The 20,656-nt window shown below is 37.6% G+C and overlaps 1 protein-coding gene across 1 annotated transcript in view; it reads right to left on the bottom strand.

The window, feature by feature from the left end:
- RHOJ (ras homolog family member J) overlaps window positions 1-9,052 on the bottom strand; it is a 76,904-nt gene extending 67,852 nt beyond the window's left edge. Inside the window, 3 exon segments of the mRNA XM_083359459.1 lie at window positions 8,508-8,698; window positions 8,700-8,736; window positions 8,739-9,052. Of these exon segments, the coding sequence (XP_083215585.1) occupies window positions 8,508-8,698; window positions 8,700-8,736; window positions 8,739-8,835 (325 nt within the window). The 5' untranslated portion in view covers window positions 8,836-9,052.
- Between the last annotated feature and the right edge of the window lie 11,604 nt (window positions 9,053-20,656).

Raw genomic sequence — 20,656 nt, 5'->3', positions numbered from 1 at the left:
GGATGGCGCCCGACCTCCGCTCCTTCCGACGCGATCTGAAAACGCATTTGTTTGAACAAGCTGGCTGGCCTGATAAGGGGTGGGTTGGGTTTTTTATTGCTCTTAATATTTGTATTTATCGTTTTTACTTGGGCATTATGTTTAATTCCTTTTAACTTTTGTATTTTTTGTATTTTATACATCTGCCCTGTTCACCGCCCTGAGTCCTTCGGGAGAAGGGCGGTATATAAATAAAATTAATATAATATATAATATAATATAATACTGTTATGAAGGGGCTATTCATGTTAATGGCACTTGCAGAAAGTAGTTTTACAAAGGTCCATTTCTGCAGAATGACCCAAAGCAAAAACTCGCTTGTCTCATTCAATATCTCATCATTTGTGACTTATCACTCAGTAACACTCAACACAATGTTGAAATGTGAGAATTGTTGCCATAAATAGTTTATGATTGAATTGATTACAACTCATATAAAAAAATTTCTAAAGTTGACGTACGTATGAAAGCTTCAACCTTGTCAAACAGATTTTTGCCTTGTTTAGTATTCTGATAAACTGTCAGTTTGCAAGATAAAGATAAAGATAAAGATGTCGATTAAAGTCAAGAAATCCACCACTCCTCACAACGCTTAAGCTGCTGGTCGAACATCAGAGCACTATACAAAAGTGGATGGAAGCATGGAGTAGCTATACCTCCCAAGATATTTCTGAGCATATTAATCCTAATACTATACCTCCAGGATTTAATCTACCCCGACACATATGGGTGACATACAATAGAATTAGAATGACTCATGGGGTGTGTGCCAATTCTCTGTATAAATGGGGAAAGGCACCTTCAGCACAATGTGATTGCGGGGCTCCCCGACAGACCATCCAACATATAGTGAGGGAATGCACTAATAGAAGATACCCAGGAGATTTTAAGGACTTCCTCTGCGTAACAACGGCAGCTACTGACTGGATCTCCAAACTCGACATTAAACTTTGAAATGTTATTTCTGTTTTCCTCTTAGGTTTTTAAATTGCTTCTTTTTTTAAAAAAAAATTGTTTTAACTGTTCTAACTTGTAAATATGAAGTGCTTTTAATTCTGCGTGTGACCAGCCATACGCTAAATAAATAAATAATGCAAGATATATATATATATATATATATATATATATATATATATATATATATATATATATATATATATATATATATATATATATATATATATATATATATAAAAGGAAAGAGAAGGTGAGATAATCCTCTTGTAAATGTTTCATGAGGAAACAAACCCCAAAAGGCTTGTGGAGGTTTGAATTACTGAGGCTGACCTATGAAAAAAGGGAAGAAGCCTGAGCTAATTGTCCATCATGCATTTCTCTGCATCCCAAGTATGTGTGTGTGTGTGTGTGGGGGGAATTAAGGGGTTCTTTGGAATATAGGAAAGGGACGCGGTGGCTCAGTGGGTTAAGATGCTGAGCTTGTCAATCAGAAGGTCGGCAGTTCGGCGGGTCGAATCCCAAGTGCCACGTAACAGAGTGAGCGCCTGTTACTCGTCCCAGCTTCTGCCAACCTAGCAGTTCGAAAGCACGTAAAAAAATGCAAGTAGAAAAATAGGGACCACTACGGTGGGAAGGTAACAGTGTTCCGTGCGCCTTTGGCGTCTAGTCATGTAGGCCACATGACCACGGAGACGTCCTCGTACAAGCGCTGGCTCTTAGACTTTGAAAACAGAGATGAGCACCGGCCCCTAGACTCGGAAACGACTAGCACACATGTGCGGGGGAACCTTTACCTTTACCTTTACCTTGGAATATAGGAATGGTTAGCCAGGAAGCAACTGCTTTGCCTACCTGCTGCTTGTTTTCCTCCCAATTTTCTTCTTTCACAGGAAAAAAATAACTTGTTTTCAGCAGACTCATGTACTTATCTTTTTTTTTTGTTGCTCAAATACAAGGATTGTTACTAAAAGTGTTGCTCCCCATTCTGGAAACCTGGAGTTTGTTTCTTAAACTTAACCTCTTTTGCCTCCTACTCATTTCCCCTGCTGGGAGATCCTATGGAGACTTGCATGCTTTTATAAACACCCACATAAGGGCGATTTCAGTGTCAAAATAATTTTTCAGACGATATTTTTATTACATTCCTTAAAGGACAAACATTTCTAAGGCTTTATTAATATCCACAGATTGTCTAGCCTTGTGATCCAGCTGCTGCTTTCCAAGCAAGACAAGCCCATCATTCTGAGTGTTTGTTCCATGACCGCTGCATTGGTTTGTCAGAGACACAAATAATAAAAAAAATACATGATCTTTCCATCTTTTGAATAGCTGAGTTTGGAGGAAACCCCAGATTAAATGATCTCAACTATTTTTCTCTGGCACCTTGGGAGTACAGTAGTCATTTCTTCAGCCCCTCATTGTTAACTTTTCCCATCCTGTTAGTCTTTCATTCCAGATGGAATGGATGCTTCAACTATTTTACCCAGATGCTAAATTCATGTAGTGGGTAGTATAAACCTCTTTGCGACTGAAAAAGCAGATGTATTTGTCAGTGATGTCAAGTACTGCTCCAGCCTTATCCACTTCTTCAATTTTCTATGAGACTTTTGCTAATTCTTTAAAAAAATGTAGCATGAATAGTTTTGGCGTATTGATCTGTTTTTCATCATTTTTCAAATTAAAAATATGTCTTGCTTGATCACAGCAGGATGGTTATGCACCTTTACACCTAGCTAGTTTCAGGTGGAAACTTGAAGAATTAGATTCTTTTTCCCAGTGTGTAATTCTAATAAAAAAATCATTTATCTGAATGAAAAATACAGATCAGGGTTCTACAATTCTGTCCCCTCAAATCTGTGGTTTCCCCCCTTTTCCTGAGATTTGAAGTCTTTTTATTAGCCGCTAAGTGACAGAAAATGCTTCTTGTTAGCCTCTCGTCTTCCCATACACTAAAACTCTTTTGGGTTTTATTTTGGTGTCTTTAACTTCCCAAATCACACTTTAGATAGTTAGGCAAGATGTAATTATATCTTCAGAAATGTGTACAGTTTTTAAACTAATGGTATGGGTATTAGATGTTAACGTGACCCTCCTTGCTGTCTGTAAAGCTGCTAATTTAAATAGTTTTTCATGGAGAGTTTAAACTTGTTGAAATAAATGAAAAAATAAATGAAAAAAAAAGAAATAAATGAGGATGGGAATGATTGGATTGCAGTTTCTAGATGTAAACCTATGTTGTTGTTGTTGTTAGTTGCGAAGTCGTGTCCAACCCATCACAACCCCATGGACAATGTTCCTCCAGGCCTTCCTGTCCTCTACCATCTTCTGGAGTCCATTTAGGTTCACGCCTATTGCTTCAGTGACTTCATCCAGCCACCTCATTCTCTGTTGTCCCCTTCTTCTATTGCCCTCAATCTTTCCCAGCATTAGGCTCTTCTCCAGTGGGTCCTTCCTTCTCATTAGGTGGCCAAAGTATTTGAGTTTCAACTTCAGGATCTGGCCTTCTAAAGAGCAGTCAGGGTTGATCTCCTCTAGGACTGACCGGTTTGATTGCCTTGCAGTCCAAGGGACTCGCAGGAGTCTTCTCCAGCACCATAGTTCAAAGGCCTCAATTCTTTGGCGCTCAGCCTTTCTTATGGTCCAACTTTCACAGCCCTACATTACAACTGGGAAGACCATAGCCTTGACTATACGCACTTTTGTTGGCAGGGTGATGTCTCTGCTTTTTAGTGTGCTGTCTAGATTTGCCATGGCTTTCCTCCCCAGAAGCAAGCATCTTTTAATTTTTTGGCTGCAGTCCCCGGCTGCGGTGATCTTGGAGCCCAGGAAAATAAAATCTGTCACTACCTCCATTTCTTCCCCATCTATTTGCCAGGAATTGAGAGGGCCAGACGCCATGATCTTGGTTTTCTTAATGTTAAGTTTCAACCCAAGTTTTGCACTCTCCTTCTTCACCCGCAACAAGAGGCTCTTTAGTTCCTCTTCACTTTCTGCCATTAGAGTGGTATTATCTGCATATCTTAGGTTGTTGATATTTGTCCTGGCAATCTTAATTCCAACTTTTGCTTCATCTAGCTCTGTCTTTCTCATACAGATTAGGCAAAACCTGACTTAAAAACAGTAACTGTAAGTTGGACCTTGGAGTCCTAGTGGATGATTACTTAAACATCAGCCAGCAGTGTGTGGCAGCAGTTAAAAAGCAAACTTCCTAACAATGAGGACAATTAACCAGTGGAACAGCCTGCCTTCAGACTTTGTGGGTCCTTCATCACTAGAGGTTTTTAAGAAGAGACTGGACAGTCACTTGTGTGATTCTGATTCTGATTCTGATATTTGTATCAAACTATATATTTTAGCATGTGGTAGCTACATACTCCCATTCATTTCTGAGTACAATGTGAAGGTGCAAAGCAGTCAAGGTGGTTTTTACTTAGTTTCTCACACAAGGATTTCTATATGTTTTTCAAATGTACATCATTAATCAGTGCATTTTTATATATACTTTCTTTAGTGTGGATTTTTTGGGAAACACTTTCAGTTTTTATTATTAATATTATACACCCTTTTAACCATTTTAATATATTCAACTTTAGCTTTTTAAAAAAAATGTGAACTGTGGTCACAAAATCTCCTGTTTAATACAGGAATCCAAATTAAACTGTCCCTGAAAGGTGGATCTTCAGCCTCTGCATGAGCACTTCAAGTGAAAGAAAGTCTATAACCTTTCTAAAAAAAACCTCTCAAAATATTGGGAAATATTTTGTTCTTGCATTTTTGTAAATTAAACCTTTTATGGCATGTCTTGCACTCTGGAACAATAAAAAAAGGTCTTGACCTTCTGTGTGTCACTGTTTCAGGCATTTCGAAAATGCTTTTGTGCTTCCCACAGTCTTCTTATTATTAAAGCTAACTATTTTCAATTCTTTCAATCACTCTTCATAGTTTTTAGTGTCGTTATTGCCTTTCTTTTAAGCTGTTTATTTATCTGAATCCTTTTTAAGTTTGGTGTGCAAGGCTGGATACAAACTCGAGATGGGATCTGAGAAGCATGAAATAAAGTAAAATGATATTAAACCATACTTTTGTTGGTGGAGCGTAAATTCATATTTGCTTTTTTCACAGCCATACTACACTATTGACTCTTATTCAGTTTGTTAACAATTTTAATTCCAAACTCTTTTTCACAAATACTACATCCAAGCAATCTGTTCCCATCCTATGGTTGTACATTTGATTTTTGTTTCTTAAATGAAGGACTACACAATTGTCTGCATTGAATTTCTATCATTTTGCCTATTTCTCACTTTGAATTCTATTTCTGCCTTCTAAGGCATTAACTCTGCTATCTATTATTTTGTCACAAGCATATTTGATATTTTAGAATAGAATAACAGTTGGAAGGGACCTTGGAGGTTTTCTAGTCCAACCCCCTGTTCAGACAAGAAACCCTATACCAGGGGTGTCAAACTGTTGGTCCGTGGGCCGGATGCATCATAGCAAAACCGTGCCCACCCCATTGCTGGCAATGGCAAAAAAAGTCACAATACGTCATGACACGTCACATGACGTTGTGAGTTTGACACCCCAGCCCTATACCATTTCAGACAAATGGCTGTCCAGTCTCTTCTTAAAAACTTCCAGTGTTGGAGCATTCACAGCTTCTGGAGGCAGATTAATTAATTAATAATGATTAATTATTCTAACTGTCAGGAAATTTCTTCTTAGTTCTAGGTTGCTTCTCTCCTTGATTAATTGATTTTGCATTGTCTCTTTATCTTACTTATGAATAAAATGTTTGAGAGTACCAGGCCAGGACTGATCTGTTTGATACTCAAATGCAGACATGATATATACTGTATACATAACAATGCATGCAACATGTTTGACACCTCATTCTAGTAAGTAATGGGCAAAACAGCAAGGAAATTTGAGGCTTATTCTCATGGTTAATCTTGTGAAAAGCTTATGTGCAGAATGTCACATATATTGGCTCTAGACTTGCAATAATGTAGATGCTGACTCATACTGGTGAATGCCACAACTGGACTACAGCTGGTAACCAAAACTGCTAAAAAATTTCCTATGAATTTCATGCTTCCTATGAATTTCATGGTTATGTGAGAAGGGCCCTATTAATCTGGGATGTATACTTGCACTGAACCTGTATATGTCAAAGCTGCAGAATAGATCCATCTCTAGTAGTGAAAATTTGAAATTGATATAATTACACCAACAGTCAACAGATTCCATGATATTGCCCCAAAGTGCATAATTTTACTGATGACAGTAGTTCTATGAGATATGTAGTTCCCACCAGGGACATAATTTATGTAAACTACAATATATTGTAAATTCAAAAATCAAGCTGGGAACTGGGCAATGTAATTGTGTCACTCTTTCTGGACTATGGAATGCAAAAGATGGTAATGCTTCTGAACCTGGAGTGAAATGAACCAAGAAGGATCTGCCAATCTGTAATTTTTAACCTGGCTAAAAGAAGCCAGTTAGTAATGCTCCCAAATGATTAGCCAAGTTCCATTTATCTTCATTATCCCTTGATGGTATTATAAAATTAGCTTTTACGGATACGCGTTGCCTTTTCTTTTACGATAATGGCAATTGTTTGGGGCACCTGCTTATTTCACAGGGACATTTATAAAGAACATTTAGGTTAAAGAGGCCACCACTTTTTTTTGCTGGTTTTAGAATATTGTGTGGTGTTTTTCATCCTTTTTGAGAGAGCAAAAGGTTCAGTGGTAACTCCATCCTAAGTGAAATATTGATACAATCTTAGTTTGTATTTAATTTTCTACTTTAACTCTTTTTGACATGTGGTGCTGGGCTTTATTTGTTAAAAGATATTTACAGTTCTTTATCTCTACTGCAAGATTACACTGTTTGTTCAGATTGCTGTCTTACATTTAACAATAGTAATGAGATTGGTTTTGGTTATATTTATCTTTGTAAATTGTTTATGTGAGCAGCTGCAGAATTATTTATCCTCTTAAGCAATTTCTAATGACAACTGCTAATTTATAATGACCTTTGTATCCCATTCTTCCCTCAAGAAGCTCAGGGCATTCTTTCTTTCTTTCTTTCTTTCTTTCTTTCTTTCTTTCTTTCTTTCTTTCTTTCTTTCTTTCTTTCTTTCTTCTCTGTATCTTCCCAACATATCTTAGAAATAGATTAGGCTAAGACAACTGGACTAATTGGTTCTTAATCATACATTTAGCTGTAAAACCCTGGCCTACAAAAATGACTGAATTTTCAGAATTCACTCCATCTACGTTTCATCTGTAAACTATAGTCTAACAATTTCAGGAAAATCTCCTATTTTCTACCCTAGTTTTATTCCTTTATCTCTCAGAACAACTGCCCACTTATTAAAAAAGGAACCCAGAGAAAAATCAAGGTTAATGAATTTATCCTTCAGATCAGAGTTAGTTCAAATTTGATCAGTACTTTAGTCCCAAACAACCTCTGAAATCTATAGTACCCACTCACCCAGCCACTATTTTTATTTTATTTCTTTACCCCTTGTGGAAAATGATTCAAACCCTGAAAATCATATCTTTTCTCCAAACTAAGTTTTCAGGCGAAGTCACAACTACTTTGTCTAGTCCTTGTGTTAGGGAGTTTCTTAATGTTTTATAATGGATTGGAATCAAGAGCATTCCAGTTAGGTAGTAAATGTTATTAGCATGCAATGTGAGCTTTGGAATAGAATTCAGCTCCTTGGTACTGTGGATGGATTTCCTGCCTTACAGGGGAAAATACCCTGAAAACTTCCTCTATTCCAAGAGTTGTTTAAAGCATAAAAGGGGAAAATATTGGACTGATCAGCAGGCAATCACAGTTGTAGGTTTGCCTACTATGAAGAAATAGTAGGGAATTCTCTATTTCAGTCTGAGCAGCAAGATCTAGTTTTGCATGCATTCATTTTAATAGATATACACAAAGATTATGCAAAATGACACCACACTTTTAATCTTCATTTTAGATTAAACAAATAGCAAGGCTTTCTGTGTCAAACTGCCGGCCTGTGGGAGAGAGATTTTCCATCACCATAACAACCATCCTCTTGAGCTAGGCTGGACTTCTTTTTCATGCCTTGGACAACCCTTGTCTGGGGTCATCTCTTCAAAGAGTAGAAGATGAAAAAATAATAATCATTAATGTAAAAGTTTAGAGCCAGCCAACAGCATTAGATCAGAGTGGTTTAATTACAATGGTCTCACTTTCCAAATTTTATCTCTACCTGCCACAAAATAAATAGTTCATGAGGAAAGGAATGGTAAAGTCCTGGTCTGTTAATTTATTACATATGGGGCTTCTTTGTAGAGGGGATGTTACACAATTACACTCCTTAGGAATCCTACTATCACTGTGTAAGGCATACTTAGCTTTGATAAGGTCTGTGAATGCATGTAAATGCATAGTCATGGGGAGGAAATAGGTTAGCATTTGAACACTTCTGGCAGATATAAGAAAGAGGGATGGGTTATTCTTACCTGCATAGTGGTCAAACACTGTCGGTACATATTCTTCCGGAAATGCATCATTGGCATAACTCATCAGCAGGCAGGTCTTGCCAACAGCGCCATCACCAATCACCACACACTTGAGCATCTTCTTCACGTTGCTATCCGAATAGGTGGGCTCTTCTTCTTTGCCACTCATGCTGGTTGTTCCTGATTTTCTTTTTTCCTTCCAGCTTTTGCAAGCACACCCGAAAGAGCACAGATCCCAAAGGAGAATTCCAGTTGTTGATAGCAGGCTTCTTCTTGAATGAATATTTTTTTTTGTTGCTATTGTTGTTGCTGCATGGCAGGCAATCATGAAATCATAACTTCAGTTTGTACAGTTGATCTTTTCAAGCCACAGAGAAGAACCATGTGAGGGAATAAATAGACAATCGACACGCGTGTCGTTAGTTCAAGTCAGGAAATCTTCATCTTGCATACAGAGACGGTGGTATTTCACACGGCTTAAAAATAGCAGCAATCGGAGGAGCTGAATGTCTGTTCCTCTGCTCTGGTTTGGCCTGAAAAATCAGGGATTCGTGCTAAATCCATTCCATTTTTCCATTGCATTTCCAAAGAGAAAGTGGAAACTGGAACAAATTAATGGAGGGACTCTCTCTGTGTGTCTCTTGTTCTTTTTATTTCGGGCAATCCCTTTATTTTCTCCAGTTTGCTCTATGTCAGGAAATCATGGGTTTCCTGCTGAATTCCATATTAGGATCAGTGGGGCTCGTGAAGGGCTGCAAACAATAGAAGCTCTGTGTGTGTTTATACTTTACAGGAACTCTGCCAGGATGTGGAAGAAGAAAAACACTAGAGGTCTCACTGCAGACTGCAGTTCACAAGCTTCCTGCTCCAAATGATCCATCTGGACATCATCGTCACCCTTCTCTCAGGAGCGCCCACACATAAAATCATTCTTGGTGGGATTGATATTATAATTGAGTTATCCCTGGATTGACCTCTGTGAGAGTGATTGGCAGCATCTGGAACAAATTAAGAATAGTTGTCATCATTTCTGTTTAAAAACACCTCTACCAAACTCTTATAATTTTCACTACTTGGACAGATTGCCCTTCCTCAAATAAATTCCCGGTGAATTTATTTGCTCCTCAATTGCCATCAGTTGGCCACAAAAATATATCTCTGCTTTTTCTTATTCTCCTACCAAGAATGCTGAATGGCTGTATATATATATATTTGTTAAATTACAGGCATGGCTATGAAGAAAATGCTCAGCTGTCCCCTTACTGAGTAGGCAAACATGTGGCACAAGAACCAAACTTCAAGTAATATAATATAAACTTAATACAGTATGTCATTAGCGATGACATTTTAATTGTTTGTCGTTATCCATTCCAGGTTAAACTTCCGTTGGAATTATGTACCTGTTGCCCTATTCTAGCTGCACTGTGATTAGAAAGCAAGGACTGAGATTTCTTAGTTGCATGGAAAAAGATTCAAAATTAAGGGAACAAATTAAGTTGTGTCTAAACCTTAACCTCCACACAGCGGCCTTCTCCAATCTAGCACTGTCAGTGTGTTCAGCACACAGCTCTAAAAAATTGCAGGGCAGAGTAGCCGCTGGGTATTTATTTATTTATTTATTTATTTATTTATTTATTTATTTATTTATTTATTTATGGACTTATATGCCGCCCTATCTCCCAAAGGACTCAGGGCGGCTAACAACAATATCCTAGATGGACATTTGTAAAGCTTTTTGAAGTTATTCCAATAAAGGTAATCCTCAGCATATGACCAAAACTGAGATCAGAATTTCTGTTGCTAAGCAAGGTGGTTAATTAAGTGAGTTGCACCATGGTTGTTAAGTGAATCTGGCTTCCCCAATTGACTTTGCTTGTCACAAACCAGGTGTGAAGGTCACAAATGGCAATCACATGACCCAGGGTGGCTGCAACTGTCACAAACACATGCTAGTTGCCAAGCACTTGAATTTGTTCATGTGACCTTGGGGATGTTGCAACAGTTACTGTAAGTGTGAGGACCGGCTGGAAGTAACTTTTTGTAGTGCAGTTGTAACTTCGTACAGTCACTAAACAAATGTTTGTAAGTCAAGGACTGCCTGCATGGTGCTTTTTCTCTTATCTAAAGGCATTTCCAGATGCAATTTTACACCCTCCTTGCTTGTAGCCTTCTGACCAATTGGCAACTTTGTGGACACTTTCCACTTTCCAGATAGCAGTTTACTCCCCAAACTTCTGATATCGTCACAGGAGGAGGAAGTACAATGGAAAACCTCCAGCAAAATGTTCAATTTATTGGTGGGACAGGGAAATTCTTCAGTTCATTTTTCATGCCACATCTGGTAGGGCTCTAGGTTTTGTTCTGGGATGCTTGCTTTTTAAATGTGAAAATGTTTGTTTTAAGTGTAGTATGAAGTAAAGGAAAATGCTCACTTGGCCAACTCTCCAGTTTACCCTTTGAATCTAGAAATGGACTTATTTTAGCTGATGTCTGTGCAGTAAATTGATTTACAGGACCAGCACCCATCAGTTGACTTCTTCATACAAACACAATCATATATTAACTTATATGTATGCATGTGTGTATAGCGGAACGTTCAGACTTAATATGTTAGAGTTGGGTATTTAGAATAGTATTTCATTACACCAAATTGTGGGTTTTTTCCCAAGCATTTGTTTTAAAAAGGATTTTCCCATTTGAAATTTAAAGGCCTGGAGATTAAAACATGTGAAGATTGGTTGCAGGATTTGGGTATGGCTAGTCTAGAGAAAAGAAGGATTGGGGTAACATGATACTGGTAGTAATAATTCCAGTATTTGAGGGACTGCCACAAAGAAGAGAAGGTCAACTTATTTTCCAAAACACCAGAAGGCAGGACAAGAAACAACAGATGGAAACTAATCAAGGAGAAAAGCCACTTGGAGTTAAGGAGAAACTTCCTAACAGTGAGAACAATTAACTCATGGAACAGTTATGGGTGCTCCATCACTGGAGGTTTTTAAGAAGAGACTAGACAGCCACTTGTCTGAAATGATATAGGGTCTCCTGCTTGAGCAGGGGGCTGGACTAGAAGACTTACAAGGTCCCCTTCAGCTTTATTCTGAATTGAATTGAATTAAAAACAGAACTGTATATAAAGTTAAATTTCTCTTTATCAATTCAATCCATCAACCAAAGTCAGTTTTGATGTAATTACTTTGATGTCTCCAGTCTTGACTAGGCTGCAAGAGTTTGCCAATTCTTTAGTGCTATTATAAGTTGGGGTTCCTGGCAATGATACAATTGGATGGAGACATATGTCTGGCCTATATGCTTTCCACTGGCTTACATTGGCCTGTGTCTTTGCATTGTGTCCAAAGCACACAGGCCAGACATACCTCTTACTCCAATTGTATCATTGCCAGGAACCCCCACCTACAACATTGCTAAAGAATTAACAGAAGGGCTTGGACACCTCACAGAGGGAAGCAAATGCTCTATCAACTCTCCATTTCAGTGCTTCCAAAGTATTAAAGACATGATGATGGATAAAAATGAAATCATGATCTCATTTGATGTCACAGCATGTTTTACATCCAAGGACCAGAATTGACTAGGGAATCCATGACAACACTGCTGCACAGCAGGTAGATTAAACCAAGCACACCAAGATTGAAATACCCAGAATCCTGGATCTTATCAACCTTTGCCTAATCACATACTTTGTTCAATGGACAAATATATCAACAAATCAAAGGAACACCCATGGAATCACTGGTTTGGGGACTGATAACAAAGTTTGTGATGCAGTACCTGGAATCTATAGCACTCCCTTGTATACATCCCAAAGTATAGATCCAATATATAGCTGACACCTTTGTCATAATAAAAAAGGACCAACTGGAGAACACATATGGGACCATAAACAACATCTTCAGGAGAGTGAAATTTACTGGGGAGTAAGAGAACAACAGCATCCTACCCTTTCTGAATGTCCTCATTACTAGAGCAGAGATGGCAATTGGAAACACAGGTCTATCATAGGACTACCTACCCCAACCAGATACTCTACTATCAGGGCAGCAACCCAGCCTCTCATAAAAGAAGCTGGTGAGGGCATTATTTAGATGAATGCAAGCACTCTGGTTACCCTGGGCATCAGAGGGGAGAGGAGACAGATTGTCTATAGAGCATTTTCCAGCAAGATGGATATCCATACAACTTCACCAACATAGCACAGCGAACGTAGGCTGGGATGGGGGTGGCATTGCTATACATTGGGAGCATCTCTGAAACCATCAGCAGATTATTGCAGCCAAATAACATCACTATGGCACACAAGCCAACTGAAGCCCTCCAAAATATCCTAAAGTGAGTTGAAGGACCCAGCAGCCTCAGAGGAAAGATCAAGAGTTATCTACAGCAAGCATTGTAAGCCACTGTGCAGGATAAACAAGCAGAGGACATTCATGAACACCAAACAAGCAGAAGATATGATGAAAGATGCTTAATTTAACAACACATGGGCAGACTTAACCATAGTTTCAACTGGGAAATTGTGAGCATCCTAGACCAAGCCAAGTCTAAAAACAAAATAGAAGCCTGCCACTCACACAAATCAGCTATCAACAAGTGTATGCAGATAAACATCTGCACACCATTCAAAAAATAATAACAAGCTAACAGTAAACAACAGCCCAATCAAGGAACCACCAAGACCACTCCCACCACACTGACAAGGCAAACTATTAGTACATAAAATGAGAGCAAATCCCACTTACTAGCACTGATGATGTTACCTAATTTGGTAATGAAATGTCTGCAAGAAAACAACCAAGTTTAGAGAGCACTAAGGATCCCTGTGTTATAGTATTAACTCAACTTTTAAGGAAAGGCTTAGGTAAGGGTCACGCACTGATTTTGCTTTTTATTCCTGTTAATTAAAGAAGAAGGAAAAAAAAGGTATGGCTGAATTCTGGCATTTTGCTTTCTAATTTTGAGAGCCCTGCTATTTATGGATCTAAGTGTTTGGGCAAATGTGGAGGAGGGCTGCAGCTCCATATGGCCTGCAGTTCACTGGTTAACCCTTCTTATGTCGCAACCTGACGAATCCAGTCCTATAAAGGAAAGCAATTTCTTATAGCATCCAACTCATACAGTACTTGCAGACATACAATTTAGAATTCCTTCATAGAGTGGAATAACAGTGTCGTTTTGCAACTCATCTGATTTACCCTCATCTTTAAACTTGTTTTCTCCCAAAGGCAAATATTGCATAATGCGAATTGCAAAATGATTGCTTACTAATTTGAGTGGGGATTGAAGTGATACTGTATAAAACCAGCGGGGAGAATAGAGAACCTGCCTTATTAATGTGCAGTTATTTCTGAATTATACCGACCATGAACTGTGTCAGGTTACTTGCTCACAAAATACAGCTGTTGCCCCTTAAGCAGAGCAGAATCTTCCAGCTGCTTTGTTCACAGTTTTAATTTTAGTTTTCCATGGCAGATGTGATGACATATTCGGATTTCTGATTGTACACAGTAATTGTGGGAATATCCATGTTCTTGGATTCCCACCAGTGCTCTCAATTCCAGGTTAGCTTCAGACTTATTTCCTCTTTTTATTTTGTTGGATATTCAAATTCTGCAATGAAATGGATGGGAAGCAAATTTAATAAATAAGACACCACCACCACCTTCAGAGTTTACCAATTGATAAAGTAATTTGGCATCACAGCGCTCTAAAATGACCTGTCAGCTAATGTATGATTATATGGCATTCTCCACTCTGGTAAAAGGACAAGGCATAAATCTGCCAGAAGGAAAATCTGCCCTGCAATTTTTAAAAAAGAAATGTGCTGTATTTCACTGATGTACATATTTGTACATATACGCAACATGAGAAGTTTGCAATGGATTGTGCTGTTCTTTTTAATTGAGGGAAGTTTCTAGCTGATGCTGTCCCTTCTCTGGGTCCCTCCAGATGTGTTGGGACTGATACTCTTCTGATTGAGAGTTTGAGGAATTATAATCCCAAAATATCTGGAGAATGTTAGTTTGGGGAAGCTGTTTTAAAGTGTGTAAATTAGATTCCAAAGTAAATGTTTGGCAAAAAATACTTCATATTTTACCACTTCAGACTCTCTCACTTCCTCTTTCATTCTCTTCTTTTGGCATCAAAATTGCCCACTTGGTTTTATGATCAGAACATATACATACATTCTTGGAAATTAAGAATAATAACTGCTTTGCATGGAAAGAAAAGGCTTTGTTCCTTTGCTTCCCTGTACATACAGATAGAAGGCTTTCTGTAGATTTCAAAAGATTGCACATAAAAAAGGCCACACGAATAAGTGGAGAGAATGCTCTCCGCTTTGGAGCACTCACTCATTGAAGAGATCCATTTGGATGGGAATCATTAAGACTGTACTTTGCTTTAGATTCATTTCTAGGGTGAACATAGGGCTTGTCTGCAACACTTTAAAAAACACTTTTCCTGAGATGATATTGTCCAACAGTTTTCAATGATTTCAAGAAACCAATTCTAGATACTACTTAGATGATCTCCAAGGTTATAGATTTTGAGAAGTAACATCATCAGAAGAGAGAAATAGGAAACCAATTTTATACTGTCATATAAAAAAATCCAGCATGAAGTCTTAGGACTCTTTCTTATAACAGGAGTGGGCAATCTTTGGGAGGCCAGGTTCGTTATTCAGTATTTTTCTGGAAAACTGAGAACTGTAGTGAGCATGATGAAGAAGTAAAATAGAAATTTCCTCTTGGCTTTGAGAAGTTTCCTTCAATTATGTTATGCCTATGTAAGATTTTGCACTACAGTGGTACCTTGGTATTTAACTGCTTTGAAACTCATTGAGTACTCAATGCATTTTGACATGAAAAGTTTGTTCTGGTACTCTTGTTTGTTTGGTACTCAATGCACAAGCTAGAACTTGTTGGTGTCAGCTGCCTTGTGATTCATGACATTATTCTTTATGGGGAAAAATCGTTTGGTACTCATTTTTGATATGCATCGTGCCTCTAGGAATCAATTAACAATGAGTACCAAGGTACCACTGTACATTTTTTCAGGTATGTAGGTGCTAAATAATGTGAGTATCTATAGGAGTGCATTTCACTTTGTGTGGTACACAAAAGTCACCATGTCCTCTCCACGTGTTGGGGATAAGGCCATACTTTCCTTTATCAAGAGTTAAATGGGAGTTAAACATCATGAATGCTTGGAGTAGAAGCATACCAAGTACATTATATTTACTGATAGAAGAGAATATTTGTAGCTCAGGACTGTACTATGGGTCCTGGGTGCTCTCCAAACTTGGCTGCTGTCTTGTAGATACTTCATTACCTAACAAGGTAGTATTTTCAGTGCTGGGGCTTGCTATCTGTTTATGTACAATGGGTTGCCCTTTCAGTGTTGGTGAGAATATTGTTTTCTTTCTTAAGCTGTTGTTTACTGTTTGATTGTTTATCTAGGTTGGTAGTTCCTTGATTGGGGTATTATTTACTGCTTGATTGTTGGTCTGGTGTTAATCCCGGTCTTAATCCCTGTTTATCTGGATGTTGATTCCTGGTGAGGAGTGTTTAGATCTTTTTTCCCCCTTTTAACTTTTTAATTGTCTCTTTTGAATGGTAGGTAAACGTGGTTTATGTGCCTGTTAATGGCTGAATATATTATGCCTACCAAGTATCAGCTTGCTTAAGGATTCATGTCACAATATGGAAAGGTTTCAGGGTCTATGGATTGTACAGGTTTAATCCTCCACCCTGCAGCAGCTTTACAGCTCTTATATGGAGCAGAAGTTTGGGGTCTACATTCTATTACTGTATTAGGACAAACACAGTCCTAGCACTTGAGATGTATTCTAGGTGTAAATCTAAGGACATCTTCTGCAGCAATATGAGCTGAATTGGGAATGTATACAATTCATGCACTGTCTAAAATCAGACCATATAACTACTGGAACAAAATTAATGAAATGGAGACTGATGGACTCCCTAAGTTATGTTTACTAGATCAGACAAAAGCACAATTACAAACCTGTTGGTTTATCAAATTGACAAATTTTGTAAGAAGCTGTGGTATTCCTGCCTCTTGTGCAATAGGTGAACAAGCCAAAAAAAAGTTGCTGAAGAAATAATAGGAATACAAGCACAAAATGATATAGCCACTCTTAATAAGGCTGGTAACTTGAAATGGCTGAGTAAATATCAACATACTTTTCAAACAGACAGCTCTTTAAAGTTACAATTGCCAAAATATTTTAGGGAGATATTTATGTGAGCGAGATTCGGACAGCTCGATACAATGGTCAGATATGGGAGGTTCCATTCTACACCCTATGATGGATGTGTCTGAATTTGTGGAGTGGTAGAGATAGAAGATTTGGCTCACATAATATTTGATTGTTGTTTGTATAAGAGGCTGAGAGACAGGTACCTTGGTTCATATATTAAACAAATGACCCATTGGGAACCCCATATTAAAACAACATATTTTTTGTGTGGCCAGAATCTGAAAACAACACTTAACACATCACAGTACTTGAGTAAGATGGTCCAGATAAGATTGGCATATGTGGGACTGATGGGGGTAGATTGTAGGGGTGATACTGAAATATAATTTTATCATATTTTACTTGTCTGTATATTAAATTATTATATTTTACTCCAATTTCACTTTGAATTGTTTTTATATGTTTGGACATCTGTATTTTGATATGGCCTATGGGCCTCTAATCAATAAACTAATTATTATTATTAAATTCACAGTCTTTGAAAGTTAGTAAAATTTGAAGATGAAGGGAAGTATGCCAGATTTTAGGCTTGTGTGATCATTTTTTATGCCAAAGGTGCAATAAGCACTAACTGAGCTTGAAAGGGGTTCACCTGGAAGTCAAAAGCTACATGAGAACTGCCTTCTTGTATTGACTTGGACATTGATCTTTTCTCTAACAAGACATATGACCAATCCCTTGCGCTTATGAAATTGTTTTTAAAAGGAGTAGAAATTTCAGACGACTTCTGCTCTCAAAGTGGTTTGCCTATTTTTCAAAATTATTTTGAATATTTGAAATCAATGCATCCTTTTCTCCTGAAAGGATGAGCTTTTTTCCCTTTTCCCCTTTTCTTTGATCAAACTTATTTGCTGAAGTAATATTTGCTTAACATTTTGTTCATCTGAGCTTTTTAAAATTCCTTTAATGGAAACTAACTTTTCTTTTCCTGTTCTCCCCCGCCCCCCTTGAGGCCAGAGAGATGGCTGCAGAACAGAAGCTCCTAAGGAAACTCTAGAATCGGTTAATGCTGTTTTACTGAAAAAAATCAATCTAAAAATATTCCAAGTCATAAGGCATACATTATTCAGAATTTCATATCTGTAAATAAATGGATATGTGAACCAAGTGTTATGTACACAGTCTGCTTCTATTGATAAAGTTTGGCTTTCAACCAAACAAAAGCAAAAAAGGCAAGTGTAAGCTATGGGAATTTTTTTTAAAATTGTTTGGAACCAAATCTGAATTTTGTTTATAGCTCTAATGCACAACATGGTGTACATTCAGAGATGTAAGATGGAACAATGGCAAAATCACCACTATTTCTTTGGCATTATTATCCTTTTAAAAAAAAAATTGGAAGGGATAATGATTTGTGGTAGATTCCACAAATCAAGACAAAAAACTGGAAGTTGGTGCTCTTGAGAGAACATCAAACGTGAGAGAGGCTTCTCAAGGGAAATTTGGAATGAAAAGTGGGTTAGAAGCCTTATAAATAAATACTACAAAGAAAAATGCAGTCTTCAGTTATTACCACTTTCTGTATAAGGAAAATTCTGAACCATCCCAGAGGTTTCTGCTTTGAAATAAATGAAACCAAGAGGAGGGCGGGGGGGGGGGGGGAGATGGAAAAAAAATTACAGGTTGCAAGGAGAAATCTATAATTGTTTCTTATAGCATTATTTGTGCCTTTGCTGAAATCCCTTTCTTGACCAAAGATTTGGAAAAGAATAAAGCTTAGAAGAAGGAGCATGGTTGTTGCACATTGTATTCTGATGGATTCTGGTGTACATTTCTTTTAAAAATGGTGGCACTTTATTTTTTTCTTCTCCTCTTCCTGTACCATCACCACTTCCTTCTCTTTTATTTTGGTTTTGGAAGACCTTTGTGGGCAAGGTAGTGATGTAATGAAGTTACTAAAAGAGGCAACAACTGAATTTGTGACATTATTTGTTGATTAATTTTGTAAAACATAAGTGAAAAAAATATCTCACTCTAGTTTGATGCTACATTTTAACACGAATGAAGGCAAATACACGTGCCCTACGATAACATTGCAGGATCCGATCTGAGTTAGTCATCGGCACCAGAGGTTTAGTCTTCCGAACTCTCAGACTCAGACAGGAACCCATACTCAGGGAAATTCTTTCTACCAGAATAAATTTTAACAGCACAATTTTGCTGAGTAATTGATTGATTATTGTCATTGTCAGGGAACATAAGATTTTATCCACCATGATGTGTCTTCATTCTTTTGGCCTTCTTGTCAAGTACATTTGGGACATCTATCATGGCTCCAATTACATCAGTGAATGGAAATCTAAACATACTATAAACAAAAGCACAAAGAAAAGTTAGGCTCACCAAATATGACATGCTATTTGATGCTTTTTCATTAAAGTCCTTAATGATATCATTAAGAATTCAAACATTGTTTGATGCTTACCAAGTGAGATAGATTAGATTTTATTTTGGGGGATGATAAGCAATAGTCTTGCATTAAGAAATTAGTATCTATTACTTTCAAACCAAGGCTTACTTTTCCAAAGGATGAAAAAGATGGAAACCATATTTGGTTCTTGACATTTATTCCATTGCTTGTTCACCTTATCTTAAACAAGGGATAAATTTGATTTAATCAGAGGTGGAAACACTGCGGCTGCTGAATGTAGTTTCCAAAAGATCCAACATGGTTTCAGCTCTGTCAAGTTCAGTCTTTACTTAGTAAACTATTTCAATTCCAGTGGATTTCCTGGGTAAAATTTTGAGAGGTTTCATTTCTTTTATTAGGAGGTAGAGAAGGGCACGTATGAATATCATGTCTCTCAGTGCCTCTCACAGCCCAAAACTCTTTACCATTTTATATTTTCCCTAAATTACAAAAGAAGAAATTGTGAGGGAGCATGTCCCACAAGACTTTTTCAGACTGAGGAAATGGGGGAAATCAGAGAGGCTTTAAAATAATGGAAAAGCGTGTAATCGAGAAACCTTAACTGTAAAGTGGATCAAAATCATCCCTAAGAGAAATTCTCAAATGCGCTAAGTATAGGATATTATGGTAGGGTACAAAAGGGTCAAGAAATTACCAGATACACATACTCTATTCATCTCTAAATGACAGTGTCATTTGTTACAGTGCTTTTAGGTAAATAATGCGTGCTTATTTCTAATACATACAGTGGATTTAGCAAAGTATACATTCATTTTTATATAGAGATTTTTACCACTTAAATGTTTCCCTGCCTGATTTTATTCATTATCACTTCTACTACACTGCCTTGAGCAGGTGATAGTGTGTGCACACATACATATCCATACACAAATAATAAGTCCAAATGTTCAGCTTCCTGAGTGGAAAGTCCATTCCTGGATTCCCAGATAGGCTACACCCTTCCCTTTCCTTCTCTTCCCTTCTGAAATATGTTGGCAAACAAATTGAAGCATTGTTAAAAGCTTGTTCTTTAGCTTAGGGTGGTTTCCACAGATACTTGCAAAGATGAATAATAAAAAAAATTCCAGCTTCAATCCAGTAGTGTAGCCCCCCCACTCCCCCTCAAAAAAACAATAGACTATGAAAAATGGGGCTGGAGGAGGAGAAGAAAATGCAATCCCTCTGGCCTATTTTTTAATTAGAAAGTATTTATAATTGCTCTTTGTGGTTGGAAAGGTTGAAACAATCTATGCCACGTTGGCCTTTCTAGAAGTCAGAGTGAACCTTTATACTGAATAGGCAATTTTGGGAGTTAAGGGAACATTTGGTTTCCCGGGTGGATATGACCTGTCAGAAAACAGTCATTTGACTGTTTTGCTTCAAGACAAACTAACTCCACACAATGCTTTTTTTTGCCAGGCTGGTATGACTTTGATTGGC

The sequence above is a fragment of the Vipera ursinii genome (assembly GCF_947247035.1).
Source record: "Vipera ursinii genome assembly, chromosome: 1".
In the NCBI taxonomy this organism is placed as follows: Eukaryota; Metazoa; Chordata; class Lepidosauria; order Squamata; family Viperidae; genus Vipera; species Vipera ursinii.
Note: the sequence above shows the minus strand (reverse complement) of the source record. Positions and strands in the feature narration are given on the sequence as shown.